This window comes from Hipposideros armiger, unplaced genomic scaffold, assembly GCF_001890085.2.
Source record: "Hipposideros armiger isolate ML-2016 unplaced genomic scaffold, ASM189008v1 scaffold_27, whole genome shotgun sequence".
Classification (NCBI taxonomy): Eukaryota; Metazoa; Chordata; class Mammalia; order Chiroptera; family Hipposideridae; genus Hipposideros; species Hipposideros armiger.
The window spans coordinates 5,780,681-5,802,395 of record NW_017731377.1 but is presented as its reverse complement, the minus strand read 5'-3'; the positions used below and the strand labels follow the sequence as shown (position 1 = coordinate 5,802,395).

The window sequence follows — 21,715 nt, the reverse complement described above, 5'->3', positions numbered from 1 at the left end:
CAAGGAATCTACATAGCATCCAGGCTTACCGGACTTGCCAAGAGAAAACCCCACCCTTCAATCTATCACATCCCTATTTCCTATGTGGGAAGATGTGGTCTAAGAACTGATCATAGAACATTATCAGAATTCATCAGGTAAACATAGCTCACTGTTTCTCTCTATGAAATGTTTGTGTGCTGACAGATATTTTCAGGTACTAAAAGGATTTAACTGGGAGAGAAAATAATAGGAAATAAGTGAGTGATGGAGTGGAGCTCGGTTGAGCCAGAGCTAGGCTGTGTTAGGGGTAGAAATTGGATTGTCTGGCATCTCTAATTACCAGCACCTGCCCCTCCTAAATTTCTTTCCATGCCCTGGTCAGAAGAATGACAAAACTGTCTTGGAATGTTTAGGAGTCCTACATCAGTGACTTTCCCCCCTCTCCTTAAAGAAGTGTTAAAAATGTGAGGTTTTACTCTACTTGCAAGTTAACAAGTTTGCCTGCCAGTGTTTAATGGATGCAGGCAGAAGACATTGTTACAGAACTAAAGGAAGTTCATTTGCCTGCATGCATCAAAGCCAAACGTGATGTGAACAGGGGTTTGCAGCAGACAGTAAGGGTTTATTTAAGAAAATGACACCAAGCCTAGAGACACAGGTGAGCAAGCTCTCAAGACCTGGCTCCCTAATGGCCTCTAGGGGATAGGTTATATAGGGAAAGATCATTAGTCATGGCAGCTAAGGGAGTTGGGGTCCTAGGCTCTATGGATCGGTCGGGACTAAGGCAGGAAGCAGGTGATCATTGCGTCAGGCCCTGATGTCAGTCATGGCGTCGTTCCGTCTGGTTTCAAGGGGATGTGGCCCATAGGGTTGTTCTGCCTTCACGGGTGTGGAGCTGAAACACAACTGAGGTGAAGAAACAGGGAAACTGTGTTTCTCTGATCAATAGGCCTGAGGCTTTGTTCCTGAAACTGATGTTGACCAGAATCTACCCAAATGGGTAGATGTCCTAAGAGCGTAATGATTAAGGGAGCGGTCAAGCAGTCTGTGCCAAGGTGGAAGGATAAGGAAAGAAAAGAGGCAAGAGAGTCATGGTGCTATTAGGATAGAGATAGACAACGCTAGTTTGAATCAAGCAGAAAGAAAAGTGAAAAAGTCATTTTAAAGAAATGAAGTTTTTGCACAGTTACAACATGAGATTCCTGGGTCTGAGACAATGAACTTCAGTACTTATTGCACGGCCAGAAGCATGAAGATCAGACTGCCTGTGTTAGTTTCTCTTGGCCTCAAGCCTCATGGGGACAAGGCAGATGTGCCCAGATGGATGCCTGCGTAAGCAAGGGGGTGTATTATAAGGAAAGAATCTTGAACTTAGAGAGTGCAAATCTTTGTGGGGTTTTTTTTGTTTTTTTTAAGCTGAGCCATCCTGCCACCTGTTGGCAGCTCAGTGGCTGCTCAGCTCGGGCTGGCAATTGAACCGCTGTTGCTCAGAGCTCAAACTCTTGAGCGAGCTCTTAATCAACTGAGCCACTCAGCCGGCCCCCAAATCTTTTATAATGAGCAGCAAGCATACAGAGGGAGACAGTATCTCCACCTTCCAAGGCTATAAATAAACCTGCCTCTTGTTCCTGAGAGAGACAGGGTCTTTGTTTTCCATATCTGTTTACTGTATAAACATCTTTGGAAACACTCTGGAACAAATGGTAGTCATTCACAAAACATGCATAAATGCAAAAGACCCATGAAGAATGGGGTCCAGTTCTTTTCTCCCATGATTGTATGGAGTCATGGAGTCTCATGGGGGAAAAAAATCTCAAATCCTTTCCACAACTGAATAAGAATATAATTAGTAAAAGTAGCAGTCACTCAGTTTAGCCAAGAGAGAAGAATATTTGGTAGATTGTGGGTTTCACCGTGATCTTGTTTTAGCTCACTTTATCATGGTCTCAGAGTGACCTTGTCCAATGCTGACGATCTGTGTGATTGCTGCACCCAACAGGAGAACAAGATAACCTCCCTGTGAATGTCAGACCAGTTCCCAGATCGCAGGGGCTGCTTTTTTCTATCTCAGTTATATCTTTGTATCAGGATCCATATGAGATCCTCTCATTGTTACTGGTTGATACATTTTTTAAGTGTCTTTTAATCTTTAGGAGTCTCTTTCCATTTCTTTTCTTTTTCCTTCTGACTTATTTGTTAAAGAAATCAATCCATTTGTCCAAGGGAACTGACCAGAGTTTGGATTTTGCTGACTACTTCCCTGATGTGCCATTTAACATATTCTTCAATCCTTTACTTCCTATAAATGAGTAGTTAGATCTAAAGGCATGATCAAGTTCAGATTCAATGCTTTGGGCAAGAATACTTTATAAGCAGTGATGAGTTCTTTCAACAGGAGGCACATAATAGATGATGCTTGCTCCTTTTGTGATGTTAGCAGCCATTGATGGCTTGATCCATTACTTCAGTAAGGGTTGCAAAAGGGTGACTTCTTTTTTTTATATTAGCTGGAATACATTGTGTCTATTTATTTAAATTATTTATTTAAGCTATTTCCCAAATGACTTTAGATGCCTTGCATATTAAAAGAATAAAATATAGGATAGTCAGAAGTAGAACCCAGTTGAAATCATAATAGCAGCAACTGAATATGGTTTCAGAAATTCTGTTGCTTTCTTTGTTGAATTTTGAGCTCTACAGATGATATAAAATGTCTATCAAAAGGGACAGTTTTAGTGTGGCCAACCAAGACATAAAGAAATTGACAGTTTTCTGGAGCTCAACTAGAGACTTAAAGTCTGTGTATTTCTCCTTTGTAAAGAACATAGAAAAAGTCTTTACAGGCCCTCCTATGTAGACAGTTATCCTTAACATTATCACTTTGTGTTAAAATATGCACATGACATATGCCAAGTAAATCAGGAAATAGTAGAATATCTTATATTCTCTATTTGTGGAGTACTTCTCCTCTCTATGGTAAAATCTCAACTTATCCAGAATACTCTGTGTTGCACTTAATGGTATATTCTTGTTGGATAAGAATTAACCAGAAAAGTTTAACATATGTATGTTTCTGTGTATTTATAATCCATTACATTTCAGAACTCAGGCATCACCTATAATAACTAGCACATATTCTATATGAACTTGAGGTCATGTTCTGCATTCTGCCAATACCACAGTATAAACATCGAAGAAATTTCATCTCCATAGATATGTACTTAAAAATGGAAATCACTGTCTCCAGATCAACAGTGTCTCCTGGTAACCTCCTTCTCGCCCCTTAAGATGTAGATCAGGCCATTTCAAGGAGATAGAAGGAACTGGACCACAAATTACTAGGCCTCAATACCAGCTGCTGAGCTGGGGCACCTGCTTGCCTGGCCTTCGGTGGGCCCTCCACTTGGGACACCCTGGCCAACTCTCTCATACTAACGGTCACTAGGTTGTCTGTCCCCTTGGGAACAGCCTGTCAAAGGTAGACTAGAAAGCGGTCTAAACTCTGTCATTATATTTTTCTGGCATAATAGGCATAACTTATTGAACAACTTAAATCTTTGATGAACTTACAGTGCTTCACATCATTATTTTGACATCAATGACAGTTTTATAGACCGTAAACTATAGAAGATTAGACAGATGCTGTACTGACCAAAGAAAATACCCTGGAGTTTGCTTTTTGGCTAAGCCCATGATACGTTTTAGCTTTATATTGACTTGACTCTGGCTTTCAAAAATGAGACACAGCCCAAAGAAATGCCAAAATACCAACCACTGGAATACTTTATAGGAAAAACTAAGTGCTAGGTAGAACTAGATCTACTGTGTAAGTAAAACTTCACAAGAGAAGTCACAGAATCATGGAACTAGAAGGAATAGTACGATCAACCAGCCACATTCCCTTCACTTTATAGCCGAGGAAAATGAGGTTGACTGGTGTAAAGCAACTTACCCAAAGACGCTCAGTCAATCAGCAACATGTCCAGAAATTATGTTTTGACTCTTGACTGTGCAAATCACTGAAGGTGATTTGTGTAGTCGCTACCCTGAACACTAACTATACTAATGAATGACATTTTCCATGTAACTTTATGGAGCATAAATGAAAACTCCAGAAAAAGAGGAAAATGCATTCAGAAAACTGCTAAATTTAATATAGTAGCAAGACACCAAAATTTCACTTGAGTACAACTTATCATGTCCTTACTGCCTCACAGGGTTACAAGAAACCCTGGTGAAAACTGGCATGTTTGAAGTTATGTTCCCTTGTCCAGGTCATCAGAGTACCCCTCAGTGGATTTTAACAGTGATGTATCCACCAGTAGTGTATGGCCACAAACCAAAAAATTTTAATGGTTCCACAAATGTCTCATAGTCACTAGAGAAATCTGTTTTATAAAAATACCACACATTCTCTTGTTATTTTTTAAAAATTAAATGAACTCAAAAGGGGTCTTCTTCAAAGACATTGTGCTTGAATTAAAGTAATATAAAATAATGTTTAAAATCATTTTAATATCTTAAAAAATGAATTAGAAACTTGTTCATACAAAAGAAATGCAAAGTGTTTTAAATGAAAGCCGTCTCCACCATCCCCAGTAACTCCCATGTATGAGAGTCTAATTTGCTAATTAGACTGATGATACCTGTCTTCACTGTGAGTTATAGGTAATTAGATGTTACAACTGAACTACTAGGAGAGAAGGGACCCCTCAAAAGGGCAGTCAGCTAGGTCATTAGTCTGAGGCAAAGCCGCCTAATTATTATTACTACAAAGTTCCAACTAGAGGAATTGATCTGAACATTAAGTGGACTCTGTTTGAGGTCAGCCCCCTTGTGCTTTGTGAATTCATACCATACAATCCTGTTAGTACATGCAAATGGGCTTTGATAAAACAAAAATACACAGAATCAGAAAATGTGCATAGAGGGAATGGAACATGTAGAGATAGTCCCTGCTGAGTTCCAGAGACTGTCCTACAAATGGAGAAGTGTGGAAACCTACATCCAAAGTTGGTACAGCTACTCTCGGGTGACCAACAGCCCTTGGATTTTCAGTGTGAAATACCTGGGACGTGATTCATCTAGAGCCACTTCTTCTTACGCAGCTGTGGAGAATTACTCCTCACCTCTCCCAAGGGGAGCCCCATTAGTCCTTCAGGGCCTGGGAGGAAGAAGCCATGTGCGCAGACTAACGAGATGGTCTTCTTAATCGGACCTTTGGAAAAAAAGAGCAATGAAGTTTAAAGAAAGGAAAAAAAAAAAAAAAGACACACTGTGTTAGTGGGCTTAACAAATGTTCATGATCTGTTTTCAGTCCCCAGTAACTGTCACGACACTGTTTTCATGAGGCAATATATTCTGTGGTCCAAACAACCGATTCACAAATAAACTTATAGAAAGACACTTGTTTGTACATTACTGATGCAGAGGGATTTCAGTGCCTGAATAAATTACAGTAATGAGATTATAAGGATTTCTCAAACGTTTATTACTATGGGAGGTCCTGACAGAACACAGGCCTTTCAAGACTGGCACGTGCTGAGCTCTGGTATTGATCACTTATCGCTTAGTCATTGCCTTTGATCGAGCAGCTGGGCGGTGGGTCTCTGCTTTATTTCCCTGACAGGATAGTAAAGCTGCAGCCTTACTTGCATATGGCGCTATGCTGTATAGCCCTTTGGAATCTTTCTTTGCAGCCTGCACAGAGGGAAGCAGGGGAGAAGCGAGCAAAGGAGAGGGGACAGGAGGTAGGCCCCCTGCACAGCACACCTGTTTCAAAGCAGAGATCCAAGGTGGAGCCAACCTGTTGGTTGAGATTCTGTGATACGGCCATAAAGTCATATGTGTTTGTTTATTGCTGGTCAAAACCTTTTTTCTTTCAATTTACTATAAATAGACTATTTATTGAAAATCTCACCTAGAAATAAAAAACTCATTATTTTTCAGGCTTAGCTTTCAAAGGCATAGCTTATGCTAGAAATGCTGTTTTCTCTTCATAAAACAGTGACTTACTGGCGTCTCCAATTATTGACTTAATAAATACTTTTTGAATGAGCACTGTCAATTTGCTAACCAAAGCTTGACCTTCCACCACACACTAAGAGGGGAAAAGAACCACCCAAACTCTCTATGTTTTATCGGTGAAGGAATCCAAGCTTAGAGATTTTGAATGACCTGCTCATATATTTCACTGTCACAGACCTTCCACGCAGGTCTGTTCTGACTCTATTTTTGCTTCCTGTCATCTTTGCTTCCTATCATCTGATCTCCCTCTCCCTGTTCATTACAGGAAGAACAAAATAGAGAGGAACATATTTTGAGCTAAAACACTCTTGTGAAAGACCCCACCAGTATTCTTTTATAGTCACAAGGAGAAAGCTAAATATTTGTTTACTTGACCCATTTGTAAAACATAGTTATAGGGTACTTGAGGAAAGAAGGGGAAATTGAAATTTTTCTTAAACACGATGCTAATAAGAAGAACAAGAACCAAACCCTTATGTACAAACTCCCAATGCAGAGAGTAATTCTGACAGCTGTTAAACTGAGTAGCAGGGAAGGGAACCATAGATCCCTACAGGAATCCCTATTGTTACAGATCATAGGACACAATAATAATATTCCCTGGATTGCAGATATGCAGAGAAAATATGAAAATGAAAACTGCAGAACAGACTGCACTAAGATTCTGTTTCAATAAATATTAGACTATACATGTTAGAAACTCCAGTAAAGCCCTCCTCATGTCTTAGATATGGAAGATTGAAAGCAGAAGATGTCAATTATATGAGTATCTATCCCACAGAAAGCCATCAAATACACTTATTTGGCACACACACACAAATTGAAAGATTGGTGCATTTTATCAGGAAATATTTTATTCTATAAATAAGTCACCTGATTTAATATTGTTCCCATTGTTTGTTGTTAATTAGGCAAAGAACCATTTCCAAATTGTTGTTCTCTAACTATAAATCGCTACGTTCAAAATGACTGACTGTGTCGTGTCTCATCTGCCCTCCCCTTCCCATAGCTCATTTTAACAGCAAGTCAACGCTTTTTCACTTCAAATCAGAAGCCAGAGGCAGAACTCGCTTACCAGTTCGTTATTACCTTGTGAGGGAATAAAAAGTTGTTTGGTTCTTGTTAATTGGAGAGATCTGTTTCTTTCTTACGGTTTTCCATACATTATTTTCAACACAGAGAATACTAAGTGAAGGCTTGCTGGAAAGAGCCCTCGAGTTACAAAGAGCCCATATGCTGGATTGTTCATCTGACTTTACAGGAACGTGGGGGGCAGTGTACCCTTCTTGGCAAGTGTAGGCCAGGATTCAGCATGGTGGCCGCTGGCCAACATTAACAGCCTGGGAAAGCTCTGTTGTGTCCGTGTCTTCTACCGTGTTCAAACAAAGGGCAGTAGGTGCAGGGCAGGAAGCATTTTGGAAAGTGTAAAACAGAAAACCCCCTAGGCATAAAGTCTTCCTAGTATCTCCCCTGCAGATGACGAGAGGAGACAAACGGAGGCAAGCTCAGATTTATCATTCACAAGCCCTCTGGGCACAAGCACCTGTGAGTCATGTGCTGCAGCTAATGTTTTGTGTTCTTTCTGTGCATTCTCTACTTCTTTCCTAGAACATTTGAAGGATAAGTTAGAGGAATACATGGCCCGATTTTCCAAAGTAAGGATTGTTCGCACCAAGAAAAGGGAAGGGCTCATCCGGACCCGACTCTTGGGGGCATCACTGGCAAGAGGAGAAGTCCTGACATTCCTCGACTCCCACTGCGAGGTCAATGTGAACTGGCTGCCGCCACTCCTTAGTGAGTACACAACTTCACTGTGGCCTCCTGGGGACCAGGCGGACCTGGGGGAATTGTATTCTTTCCTAGGGAGTGTGTGGTTTGCTTCTATTTAGTTTGCAATTTGCAAAGGCTAGAGACCCCTTCTACAATTTCTACGGTGGGAGCCTTGAATTCTACCTTAACCACTGCTGAGAACAAATAGGTAACAAGAAAACTGCATTAAAATTGACATTTTAGATAATACCAACTCCAATCTAACTTAAGGTTTGAAAAGGTTTCATTTATCTTATCCTTTCTTGCAGTTGTATTCACTGGGTAAACACTGAAAGAAAAAAAGCATTCAAAAATGCTATCTGTAACTACAGTAAGATTAAAATTGACATACACAGGGGCCGGCCGAGTGGCTCAGTTGGCTAACAGCTCGCTCAAGAGTGTGAGCTCTGAGCGAAAAGGTCGCCGGTTTGATTCCCAGCCCGAGCTGAGCTGCCAACAGCTGCCAACAGGTGGCAGGATGGCTCAGCTAAAATAAAAATTATCTCTCTCTCTCATACACACACACACATGCACACACACACACACACACACACACACACACACACACCATAGTTTAACAATTATTAAAGGGTTATTAAGAGATGAAGAAAGAAAATTATTCAGCCCTAGAATACAGTTGAATTGTAAGCACCCTAACATTTTATAGGATTGGGTAATACCAGTTCTCCTTTCCACCGCGGGCACCAGCCTATATCCCTAAATATATAATACCTTATATTTAAGTAGAACCCCCTCAAACACTCAGAGCTACTATCCAGATGATATGCCTCGAATGCTCACAATATGGCTAAGAGGGGGGACAAAGGCTCTGTCACATCACACTTGAACTGTTAGAAACAGGAAAAAATTGGAAGTCGTTCAAGGTAGAGAACAAATGTGTGGCTCAGTTTGAGCTTAACTTTCTTGGTTTGAAATTTCACAATGAAGTCAGATACAAAATCCAGTAGTGGATAAGGAACAAATGGTAAGCCGGAAAAAAAAAATGTTTCTAAAAATTCCTGGTGGGCACATATTGTACTCCTTCCTATTTTTCCAAGCTTCACTAATTCAACTTTTATTGTAAATATGTCCCTGGCCTTGGAGCTAAAGCCAGTAACAACCGTCTTCACAATAGCTGCCTCAGAAAGAAAGATTTGCTGTTGGCTACTGTGTAGGATCTCAGCTAGCACCAGCCATGAGCCGTTAGTAAAAGAAGTGGGGGAAAATCAACTGAAGCTATATAGGATTCAGGACAAGAAATGGCCAGCAACTCACGCCCCAGCGCATCGCCCTATCTACACACTCCTACACAGACAACTGCCCAGCCATCCTAATGAACAGGAATGTTTCAGTGCTCCTACAGCCGAAGACTCCTCTGAGCTTTTAATTAAAAGTACCTTGTCCAAGGACATAGCAATTCAGCGTTTCATCAGCAACAGTGAGATTCCCTCAAACTGAATTTGACCTACACGGTGTTGAATACTCAAGGAAGTCAGCAAAAGGGCCTAATTTATTTATGACCCAAACCCATCCCTAAATGCCAATTACCAAGCCTCTGATTTTTCATATGATCTAACAAGGAAAAAAATAAAAAATAAAAGATGGGGGAAAGAAAAAAGAGAAACCCACTTTTTTTCATTAAAGTATTTCATTTCCTGTAGGCCTGATGGATAAGAAATGATTCAAGCTTAGGATCACTATCTTTTCTTATTTTCCTGTATCACTGTCTTGACACATCATCCAAAATGAAAAAACAGGCGGAGTCAGCCTGATTCTTAGTTCATTTTTCACCTTGGGATTATACCTGAATTTCAATTTCCCATTAAGAGTCTGTTTGTTTGATCCCTGGAAATTGAAAAGTAGGCATAAACCTTAGATGAAAAATTAGTCATGCTGCTTTCACTCTCAGCTAGTACGGCAGGATGAGAGCTGAAAGGAAATTTGAAGGGAAAGTTGACAGTTTAACAGACTCATTCTCTTTGGGTCACCTTGGGACTCTGTTGGTCAAGGAACTTGTAAATCAACCTGATTCTGTATTTGATTGAAGAAAGTCACTGAAACCTTAATACTAAAATACTGCAGAGGTGACAGAAGAAATATTTTGGACACAGCAATGAGATCTTCCCTCTCAAAGACATCTATGGGGAAACACCACTTCGATAAAGATTAAACCCATTACAAAACATGCCCAGATGAAAATGGATACTCATAGAGCTCTTGCTGGAGATTAAATGAAGCAGTGCTGGGGTCTCTCTGTCTACTAATTAGCTAAATAAGATTAAGGCGACCCCCAGGCTCTCTGGGGCCATGTTGTCTAAAACTGCAATCCTTTCCACATGCCAGCATTCCACATTCCCCATACCCTGCTTTATTTCTTCCCATCACATTTATCACCTTCTACCATACATATAATTTAGTTACTTATTATGTATATTGATTGTCTTTGTTCCATGCCTAAAGATAGGATTTTTGTGGTTGTTATTCACTGCAGTATCTCCCAAACCTAGAAAGTGACAGACATGTAGTTTCTGCTCAATAAATAGTTGTTGGATTTAAATGAATGAATGAATGAATGCATGAATGGGCACGTAGATCTGGAGGGAAGGTCTTCCACAGGATTCTATGGTTTCCACACCCTGCCTATCGGTGTCGTCAAAATAATTATACTGAAATATCCAAAGCTCATTATTTCTAAACAATATGGGGTTTTTAAAAGATTTTTAAATGTACTTTGTTCCACATGCCACATCATGTCCTCCAAATAACCAGAAAGCAAATAGTCATACTTAAAGTTCTGCCTGTCAGACAGTATTAGTTTGTTATAATAAATCTTGATTTAATGCACATTCTTGGGAAGAATAACTTCACATGCAGCACTTCTAGGTGAGCCAATTATGCAAATACCAGTTCCCTGCTTGGGCTGTTAACATGACACAATAATAATATCTACATGGAAAAGAAAGGAAGGAGCTGGAACTGAGGAAGCTAACAGCTTTCTGCCACATGAGAAGCACCGTGGCCAACAGGAAAGACCACAGATTTTAGGGTTGGACCATTAAACAGAAGGTGCATCCTGGTTCTTGCTCTCAAAAGATGAGTGACCTTTGACAAGTTAGTTAACTTCTGTGAGCATAGTTTCCTCATATGTAAATTGGGACTGATTGTAATAGCCACGTTACAGGGTTGCTAGGAAGGTTAGAAATAGCATGTGTTGAAATCACTTAGTAGTTGCTCAAGAAACTAGTAGTAGCAAGCATAGTATAAGTAGTATCATGCCACCTAGTATAGTTTTTAGATATGATGGGAGAAGATAAAAATGTATAGCTTTGATAAACAGAGTCTGTATCGGTAGCAAAATAGGACTTGGCGAAAATCTCTGATGAGCCTGAGAGCCAAGAATTCTATGTCTGATCTGTCAGCATTTAGGGGGACAACAGCTATGATGGCCATTGTAAGACTAGATGCTAAAAAAGCCATGAAGTTAACTATTTACATTTGGAACCTCCAGAAAGCAGGCCAATATTTTCTCAGCAGGCTCTCGCGGTATGCTTGAAGGAACACAGTACCATTTACACTCCACGCATGTTGGATGCACTAGAGAATGACAGATTGGGGACAGATCAGAGCAACGTTGTGACAGAGGTACAGCTAAATGAACTTCTGCGAGTCTCTCTGGGACATAACTTTCTTAAAAGAAAAGGCAACAAACTAATTGTGCCTAATCACTGTCCCATCACATTAAGTCCAGCCTTCAAACTGCGATTCCACAAAGTGCTCTGACGGCAGCAGGGAGCCAGGAGGCACACATTATGCATTTAGGAGGGCTCTCTAGGCTTCTCTTTGCTGAAAGATGATAGATGACCTAGGCAGGCATGTCATTTCCTATTTTGTGCTTTCATTTTTCAGACCAAATTGCACTAAACCACAAAACCATCGTGTGCCCCATGATCGATGTCATTGACCACAATCACTTTGGGTATGAGGCACAAGCTGGGGATGCCATGCGAGGCGCCTTCGACTGGGAAATGTACTACAAAAGAATCCCCATCCCTCCAGAGCTCCAGAGGGCAGATCCCAGCGACCCTTTTGAGTGAGTAGCAGCTGAGGGAGGGGCCAAGGGAGAGAGGGCAGGTCACTCATTCCAGGGTGTCCACGTGGGACCCGTGAGAAAAATTACCTCCCACAAAATGGGTAAAACAGGTGGCAGCAATATTCAAGGCATCGGAGCAAGGTCAGACCTACCAACTGTAGAAAAATTACAAGCTGTGCTAAATACATGAACTTTTTCCAAAAGTTAGCCCAGAGATTGCCCAAGGCATACCTTTATCTATTCCTTATACTATGCTCTTTTGATCTCATTACAATGTTTATCATTTTAAAACTTTACCTATTTTTCTTAGTGAGGAAACATGCCTGTGATGGAGGCCTTGCAACACTCCAAGAGTCTGTTTAAAATGCATTAAAATCAATATTGTCTTTTCATTAATAACATGAGCTGTGAAAGTTTGCAGTAGAGAAGCTCCCAGATACAAAACCACCTCGGCAACACTAGCGCTTTAAATTACAGTAAACGTTTGATAAACATCAGGGAAATGTTTCCTCCAGTTCTAGCCTCAAGAAAGATAAACTCTTGGGAAAGCGAAGGGGATTTCAGAAGACATTAGCCTGATAAAAAGGGAGGGAAATCGTGTTTTTGCTTTGTTCTGTAATATGAAGTACACTCATTAAGTATTCAGAATTTCTGAAGACAGGCCTCTTCAGACTTTCAAATTGCTAGAGAGTTTTTGAGGAGAAATAAGGAAGGCCCTTTGTTACTCTTCCAAATCCTTTGGCCAATATTTCAAAGATATTCAAAACTATTAGAAAAGTTTTAGTGATGTAATCGGAGGAGTTTCTTATAAGCATTGGAAGTGGGCCTAGCTGAGATACTCGTCAGACTCCCTGACAAAGAGGTTTATGAGGGATTTAAAGCCAGGTTGGGGGTTGGGTGGGGGGGTTGGGGGAGGAGGTGATACAAAAGGTCCCTGAACACGGCAGAACTGTCATTAGATGGCAGCTGACAGTGGAATAGTCACACTCCAGTTGTTACTTTTCAAGGCAGCCATGTTTTAAGTGTTAAAATTCATCCATGATGGTTTTTCAAATACTGCCATAGTGACTGGGTTATAATGCCCCTTCTAAATGGACTTTACTTCCACTGCAGTAACAGGGTGGCACTCCTTCTCTCTGCAGAAATGGGTTCAAAACACTACCAAGGAAACTCAAATGATGAAAATTATCAAAGTAGTCTTGGTCCCTGCACTGACCACTGCCTTTGCCAGGCAGACCCAAGCTGTGGCTATCACAATATAGAGCACCTGGCTTAACCCCAGAGGCGGCAGAGTTGGTGCTTTTCAGAATTAAATTACCTCTTGTTCCTGTCACCTACTTAGGTAGTTGCTGTCCTGTCCAAAATTGCATTTGTCTGTTGAGTGCTACAGCTTTTCTGCTTTGAGTCCCTTTGATTCCTATGAATGTGGACACTTTAGCCTTCTGTAATAAATGTAGCTCCCAGGAGGTGTCCACTTTAATCTTAAGAACTGCATCTGCCTTCCTGATAATAAAAGAATGGTTACCCAAACAGCTATGAGCAGTGTATCAGCAATTCCATTATCAGAAGTCACCTGAATGCACTCATAAATAGATATGCTTTAGGCTAAAACTTGCTTTTCTAGATGTAGAGCTGTAAGATATACAGAACGAATGTAGTCTATCTATATACCTCTCTCATAGTATTTAATGTTTCAAGTGGCTGCTTCAAGGGGTATGGGGAGAGGGGAAGGAGGCTGAAAATATAGGAAGAAAGGAGCTAAAGAATAATATAAATACATTGCAAACCCCAGGACTTTTCATACACTACATATGGAAACATTACCTTTCTGTAGCAAGTTGATCAAACGTTCTACGTGACAAGGCCTGAATCCTCTCATTTATTCTGCCATTATTTGAATTTTTCAGTGACTGCTGAGCACAGTAGTGTTTTTCAACCTGCAAAGCATGTGAAATTAGTGGGGCATGAACAGGAGTTAATTATTAATGGATTGAATTGAATTGAAAGTTTCAGAATATTATGCTAATGTGTAAGTATAAGTGTTATTTCTCAAATATTTGATTTTATTTATCATGCATATATGAGCCTGGGTCATGATATAAACTGTACTTCTTAATATAGTTCATTAAAAGAGTTCAAAATCTACTAACTTCCTAAACTGGAAATCAAGGCCTTCAACAATCTAATTAGGAGGAAAAAGGAAAGCTCATAGATAACTTTAAACACCAGGAAAAGATTTACTGATTTTTGCAAAGTGCTCTAGGTTTCAAACAAACTGCTCCTGGAATATGAGAGAAAATGTAATATTCATGGTTCAAATTATCATATGGCAGACACAATTCTGATTGGATTGGATACATTTGAGAAATGTTCTTGTCTTTAAAAAAAAAACACCAAAATGTTCTTCCTTTCTGATAGTTTATGTCATAATGTAATGCTTTTAGAAAATTCTTGTTATTGGTGGCTTTTAGATTTCCTCATTCCTGGTTTTTCTCTCACACAGGGCACTTAGGAATGTAAGCCCTTTCTGTGTGACAAAACATAATATGCTCCTTTAGTTGTGATGACAAAGAGAAAGATGTTCATTTGCATTCTGACCACTAACTTACTTTAACATGATCTCAGCATCTAAAAGTTTAGAAAGGACCAGAAGAAATTACTTTGCTCCACTTCCCTTTAATGCAAGCAACCAGTAGGCAATGTCTAAGACAGATGACCAGCCTCTTCTTATACTTGTCAGGGAAATAATATTTGTTACCTTGAAAGATCTTCCATTCCATTTGACTGATTGGCAGAAACCTTTTCCCTTGTATTAAGAAAATTTTACCTCCTTAATCCCAAATAGCCCTAGTTGAGACACAAGGAATGTCTAATTCCTCTTTGATGATAGAGCTATTAAAAACATTTGAAAATAGCTACCATACCTATCCCTTCCAAGAGGGGAACAAAAAGAAACTTTTTCCTTTTCCATGTCTATCTCCACATCTTCCTGGTCCTCCAGAATCTTGTGAAAGATGATGCTCATTGGTGTAACTGTTCGATATATGTAAATTCACTTGACTACTGCAGCCTCATCTATGTTTTCCCAACTGGTTCACAAGGATAGTGTAAAATCGTCCATCTACTATATCAGATATTCAGGCCCTAAGATGAGTCTCTCAACCATAAAAATAAAGTTAATTACTAGGAAATTTGCACTGGTTCCTAGAGATCACACTTCCTTTTGATAAGGACTCCATTCAATTTTGCAGGTTCACTGTATTTTTCAGAATTCACCTCTATCCTGTCCTTGAATTATAGAGAAATTACTTTCACTCTGTCAGTCTTCCTTAGTTAGACCTCCACGATTCCTCCAAGACTTCCAAAACTTAGAGTTTTAATCATCATAGTTGGAATTCTTATATGTAATCATTAGCAAGGACTGACATTCTCTATTTTCCACCTATACATACCAACAATTTCCAAAATGTTTAAAATAAGGATATCTGTACTTGGAGAGAAAAATCTCACAGGCTACAAATATCCATTTATTCTCTCAGAAACCCCTATCTCCACAGATACATCAGTTCGAATTAAGTGACTTCTCATCTAGGCCAGTTACCTAGCCCAGAAAAATCCCAGGACACAGCTAGCAATGGCCATGACCTTTTGCGAGGCACCTAAAGGTTGACACTTCAAATACCAAAGATTCCCCGGAGAGTCTAAGAGCAAAATGTAGAATTCTGTGGGTGATTCTGCAGTTCAGAAGGGTGAAGCATAGCTCATGCCAAAATGGATAAAATTCGACCTCTCTGTTACAGAGAATTGTGTCACTGTTACAAGCAAATAGAATGCTTTCTAAAGATATACTGATAGTGTCTTCCTTTGTTCTTCTAAGGGACAGACAGTAGATTTTGGGAACTTGCTGGCTCTTTTTTTTATACAGGAATGTGAGAAAGTGTCGATGGCCACCGCCATGGGAAAGTCAGTGCCTCTTGAGTAACAAACATAATGTTGTGCTAACTTTAAGGTTAAAATTGAATTGAATCAGAAAAAAATGTGCAAATAATCATAGGTTTATAAAGCTAGAAGAAACCTTAGAGATAATTCAACTTCTTGTTTGTATCAAGGAAATCCATGCTATAGAGGCTAAGTGACTTATCCACGGTCACAATAAGATTAACAGTCCCTACTAGAATCTAGGGTTGCTCTCTCACCATTCTGACCTGCATTCTTTCTTCCACACCATGGTGGTGGGAAGAAAATTAAGAGTTGTTAGATGTCTACTCCTGTGAGTCAGGGACAGGGCTAGGAAACTGACATACATTGCTCACTCATTTAATCTTTGTCTCAAGTCTGTGAAGCAAATAAAACTGTCTGAAGTTTTGCAGATGAGGTAATTGAAGTTCAAAGAGGTTCAGCAATTTTTCAAAGTTTATATAGGAAATTGGAATAAGAACCCAGACCTAAGGATTACCACTATTTCATGGAAATCCCCACCTCCCTTTCTACTCAGAGAAGATACATTCTCTAGTACTTAAAGAATAATCATGTTCAAATAGAAAAAATATATATATACATTTTCAGAGAATACAGTTCCTCCCCAAACACAGCAGCAATATTGGTAAATAAATGTTGCGAAGCATCAGTGGCCTTCACCAATTCTTGCAGCAAATCTTTTCTCAAGACATGTTCTATGTTCAACCAAAGTCAACCAAGGTTGCCTCATACAGATAGAAAGTGCTCACACACGGTTGCATGGTGGAAGGGTGTCAGTGAAGGATGAGATCTAGCTGTTCCCCTGCTCAAAAGACCATGGACCCAGGCTTGGGCTAATCAGCCTGTAGGAAGAAGGGCTCTTTCTCCTTGGTAGGCACAGAAGCTTCAACTTATTAATGCAAAGAAGAGAACAACAGATTGAGAATCAAGTGACTTGATGCCTAGAATAAATGACCAGCTTTGCTCAGCACCTTATTGATTGTATTAATTGACATTCCAAATTTTAACATCCCACTTGCATAAATTCCAATGGGGACTAAGCTGTACCTTAGCTTACTCAGAATTTGAAAGTAAAGATAATCTCTTTACTCAAAACTTTTTCTACATGGGTTTTGACCTAATATTGGTCAAACTGAATTTACCTAGTATTAGCCAGGAATGAAACTGACTCCCCATGAAAAAAGAGACTGGTCAAACTATGAATTTAGTGTAGGATATAAAGAAAGAAGGGCAATTTTAGAGATCTTTTCCACTTTCACCTCTGAATTCAATAAGGTATTGCTCATCTTCCCCTTTGCTCTGCTCGCCCCTGTTGGGCCACCTCTAAAGCCAGGAGTTTCAGTTTGGTAGGATGGGAGACTTATGTTCATACTCTACTTTTCAAGCTACATCATTCTCACAAATTTTGCTGTGATCTTCAAGCAATTGCTTCCCGACTTTGCCCCCTTTTCCTCAAAAAATCAAATTGATGCATACAAACTACTGTAGTATTAGCTGCCTTGATCTCAGCCTCCAACAACATAATTCTCTACCAGTAAGGTTTTGAAAGTATGGTCTCAAACTTTTGGGGTGATCAGGTTAGAAAATATATTCAACAGTTTAGTCTAGGGATGCATTCCAGGAGAGGAAAACAGGACTTCAGCTCACCAAAACCTCAACCACAGATCTTGCCTAAACTTTAAATTATTCCAGATCCCCCCAATTAATCTAACCAAATAATCTATTTCATTAAAGCTTTGTAGTATGTAACCTAAAACCTAACATTTGTCTAGCACTTCACAGTATGTAAAGCACTTCACTGCATTATCTAGTTGATCCCTTGTAATAATCTTTCCGCATGGGCAAAGTAGCTATAGTTATTTTTCCAATTTTGCAAATAAAGTGAGGACCAAAGAAAACAATGAACTAATAAGAGGCAAAAACCAGGAATCAAATAAACATCTTCATTTATTTACTCATTCAGATTTCAAATCTTAGGTTTAATCAATAATCTCATTAGATTCAAATCAATGCCTTCTTTCATTCATTCAGACTTTAAATCCTAGAGTCAATCAATACTTTTCCTGTTTTTTGAAGGAAAACTGAGGCACTTATTAAGTGAAGTCTTTTCATCAATTAATGTATTATTAGTGAGTCTGTAATAAGAGCAAGAAAGGAAGCAGACTGCTTCATTCTCCATACTGTATTTTTGTCAGTAGAGCGGATAGGTTGAAAATGTCAGCTTTCAGTTTCTTCCTAATGAAGGAAAATGTCAACAATGCCAGCTTCTCATCTGTTTATAACAAGATCTAATTCAATATTTGACAACCGCAAAAGGACAAAATGTTTAGAGAAAAATACTGTCACATTTCTAACTGGTGTCCTAATCTGCAGAGGGCAAGAATAACAGAAATGACCCAAGGGTCTTAAAAATGAATCAAGCCATTGAATAAAATCAACCTCCCTCAAAAGCCCCAAATGAAACTCCGCTGAAGATTTTTTTAAACACTGCAACATAGTACGAGATGTTCCCAAGCAGATGTGTTCGTTACCCATCTCTCCCCTTTAAAGAGCCCTCTCCATGGCTGGCTCTCGGGGCTCTTGGACTGCCCTCATCCTCAGTGTCTAGAGGAATTACCGTCTGATAAAATATTTTCATCAAGGGGTGGTAAGATTACTTTTCCCTTGTCGGAAGCTGCTCCCCAGAAATGACTGTTTTTCTTTCGTGGCCAGTAGAAATAATCTTGACCTCAAAAAGATGCTCCCTATTACTTTCTCCTTTCTTAGCAGCCAGAGTAACGTCAACAAAATTAATTCCTAAATTAACAGTCATTGCCATTATTCTGCTGGTGCCACCCTGCTCTTCTCTCCTTTGTCCTGCTCTCTTGAGATCTCTGGGGTCCTGGAGTGGCCTTGGCTTTTAGGTACCCTCTCTGATTTCTGGCCATGTGTTTGGACTTTTGAACCTCTTGTTTCTGCCACCACTCCCTTTAAGGGTCACTGAGTCTTAGGAACCTGGTATGTTATGTTGTTTTGAAAGGAGGTGAAACCTAGTCCTCCGTCCTGAGATAGATTTTCATTCCTGTTTACCCTTCAGTCAGGATCGAGGTCCCAGTGTTCTAACTAGCCCCGTCCTTGTTCCTTTGATAACATCTCCTCTTGAACCTTGGGCTTCCGACTCTCACCCCTGGTCTTACTTCACCACTGCCGGTTAGTTAGCTCCTCTGTAGCCAGGCTAGAGACTGAATTCTTCATCCCAGGCACCCCTGGACAACACCAGCCGATCACCTCTAGACCTCCAGTGCCATCCAACAGTTATCAATAAATCTGCACCACTCCAGGCATAGCAATGGCTTCCTATGTATTGAAGGATTGTGAAGTTCACACACTTGGATTGGTAACTTTTTGTTGTCCACTTTCCTGTTCTTTCAACCAGTAACCACTTTGCTGTACTTCCCAAACAGGTGTGCTGCGTCCATCTTTCTGTCTTATGTGTGATGACTATTTGCTGTGTCCCACCCCCCGCACCCCTGAGGTGTGACATGAATCTACCTAAATCTAATCTTTGTCTGGACTCTTTTTAGCGGCTCTGTGCTCTATAATCACACTGTGTCCAGAGTCCTCTTTCTGGCTCCCCAGCCTTCTTCCATCAAAGTTCTGCTAGCATTTAACTAAGGAAGAAATGTCCATGATCTCATGTAAATATTGTCACAGCTCCCCTTCCTAGTACCCAGGATTCAGCAACATTCACTCTACCTATGATAACATCATACTGGAGCTTGGCAGAATTTAACAGACCCTTCTGCCATTCACCCAATGTTCACCTTCCCTCCCAGCAGAGAGGAATGTAGGCCCAAGGCCTGGATGTATTCTGCTTTGTTTTCTTACCTCAGTTTCATTGCTAAAATACCTGCTCCAGCTCTGGTATTCCCTTTACTTCCCTTCTCAAGTCAACAACTTTTTTTTTTTAATGTCCTTCTAATCATTGCTAACATGGATACTAGAATGGAAACTTTATGAGGTCAGGAAGGACTGTTTTATTCAATTTATTCAGCACTGCATCGCTAGTTCCTAGCACCTGCATATAACAAGCACTCAATAAATGTTTATTGATTCGATGAAATAAATAAGTTCATGAGAGGAAATGGTCTGACAAGGCTGTGTATATTTGAAAAAGAGGCAACTGTTTTTCAGAAAAGAATACTAGCCGAGAAAAATGCTATGGCACAGTATTTGCAAAGCACAATACTTGTAAAGTCACACCCGCAGATGAGTTTGAATACAGCCAAAATTCTTGAAGGGGGGTGGTAGAAAATAAAGCAGAAAAAATAAATAGTGGTTGAGACCAAACCTCAGAAGGCCTTTGTTCTGCATGTAGAAGGAAGAGAGATGATCAAGGGATGTTTTTGGAAAAACTATCTGGTAGCAGAAGGCGTTCCTGGAATCATTTACTTTATGAATGACAATTAAAAACATTGAAAACCATCCAGGAGATAAGGTCTTTAACAAAAAGGCTAGTTCTTAATAAGGTAATGATGTTGATCTTTCAGCTTTGTCCATTTCTAACAAACCAAGATGCTGTAAGAATCTAGGGTTATCTAGATTCCAGATACCAACTATATGCAATGGGAGAAGTGGGCTGTGATGGAACTGCCCAAAAGGCTTTGCATAAAGGCAGACCTGCTATGGATGGGCCAGTACACTTGGTGGAGATTATGGTCTTAGAACTGGAGGGTAGATAAGCATAAACAAGCCTGAAGAACATGTACAGATCTGAAAGTCCAAATCTTACATATGGTGTTCCAATGACGGCTTGAACATTTATATTAGAAGAAATTATGAAGGCTAGAGTTTGTATGCAGGAGTCAGCTGGCAGGGGTCTGATGGTGCTGAGATGATGCTGGACTTGAGCAAAGACTCAGAGGACAGAAGGTTTATGATTGGACCCAAAGGGCTGGACAGTGGGCAATTGAAAGTCCCTGATTCTGAATTTCTCTGACACAGCGATAGATATATTATCCTTATTATTACTTCAGTATTTTAAGTTATAATAATTATAATTATGATGATGGTTATTACATTATGGCTATATATATGGTTGTATATATACAGTCGTGTACCACATAATATTGTAGTTGATGATGGGCCACATATTTAATGGTCCCATAAGAGTATAGTGGAGCTGGAAAATTCTTATCTTTAGTGATGTCATAGCTACTGGAGTGTAGTACAATGCATTACTCACATGTTTGTGGTGATGCTGGTGTAAACAAATTTATTGCCAATCATATAAAAATGTAGCCCACACAATTATGCACAGCACATAATACTTAATAATGATAATAAACAACTATGTTACTGGTTTATGTATTTTTACTGTACTGTTTCTATGTTTAGATACACAAATACTTATCATTGTGTTACAACTGCCTACAGTATTTAGTATAGTAACATGCTATAGAGATCTGTAGCATAGAAGCAATAGGCTATCCCATACAGCCTATGTGTGTAGGAGGCTATACCATCTAGGTTTGTGTAAGTCCGCTCTATGATGTTCTCACAAGGGCAAAGTCATCTAATGACACATTTCTCAGAACATATCCCTGTCTTTAAGTGACACATGACTGTATAAATTTTGCTTGTAATTTGCTTCAAATTATTTTTTTTAAAGAAAGTGGATACATGTGAATAATAGAAGTGAAAAGGAGATAAAGCCTCACATTGAATCTATGCTGATGTCTTCTGAGATGGGTGGTCCTCATTTCAGATCACATGTGAAAGTAGGTAAATGTCTTAGTCTGTTTGGGCTGCTATGACAAAATGTCATATACTGGGTGGTTTATAAACAAT

At 39.7% G+C, this 21,715-nt stretch overlaps 1 protein-coding gene across 4 annotated transcripts in view; it reads left to right on the top strand.

Moving 5' to 3' along the window:
• The window catches only part of GALNTL6 (polypeptide N-acetylgalactosaminyltransferase like 6), a 1,038,752-nt gene that overhangs the window by 814,950 nt on the left and 202,087 nt on the right, over positions 1-21,715 (top strand). For all 4 annotated transcript variants that reach the window (XM_019636099.1, XM_019636100.1, XM_019636101.1 and 1 more), the window contains exons 6-7: positions 7,618-7,803; positions 11,725-11,908. In XM_019636099.1, coding sequence (XP_019491644.1) covers positions 7,618-7,803; positions 11,725-11,908 — 370 coding nt within the window. The remainder of the gene's footprint in view (positions 1-7,617; positions 7,804-11,724; positions 11,909-21,715) is intronic.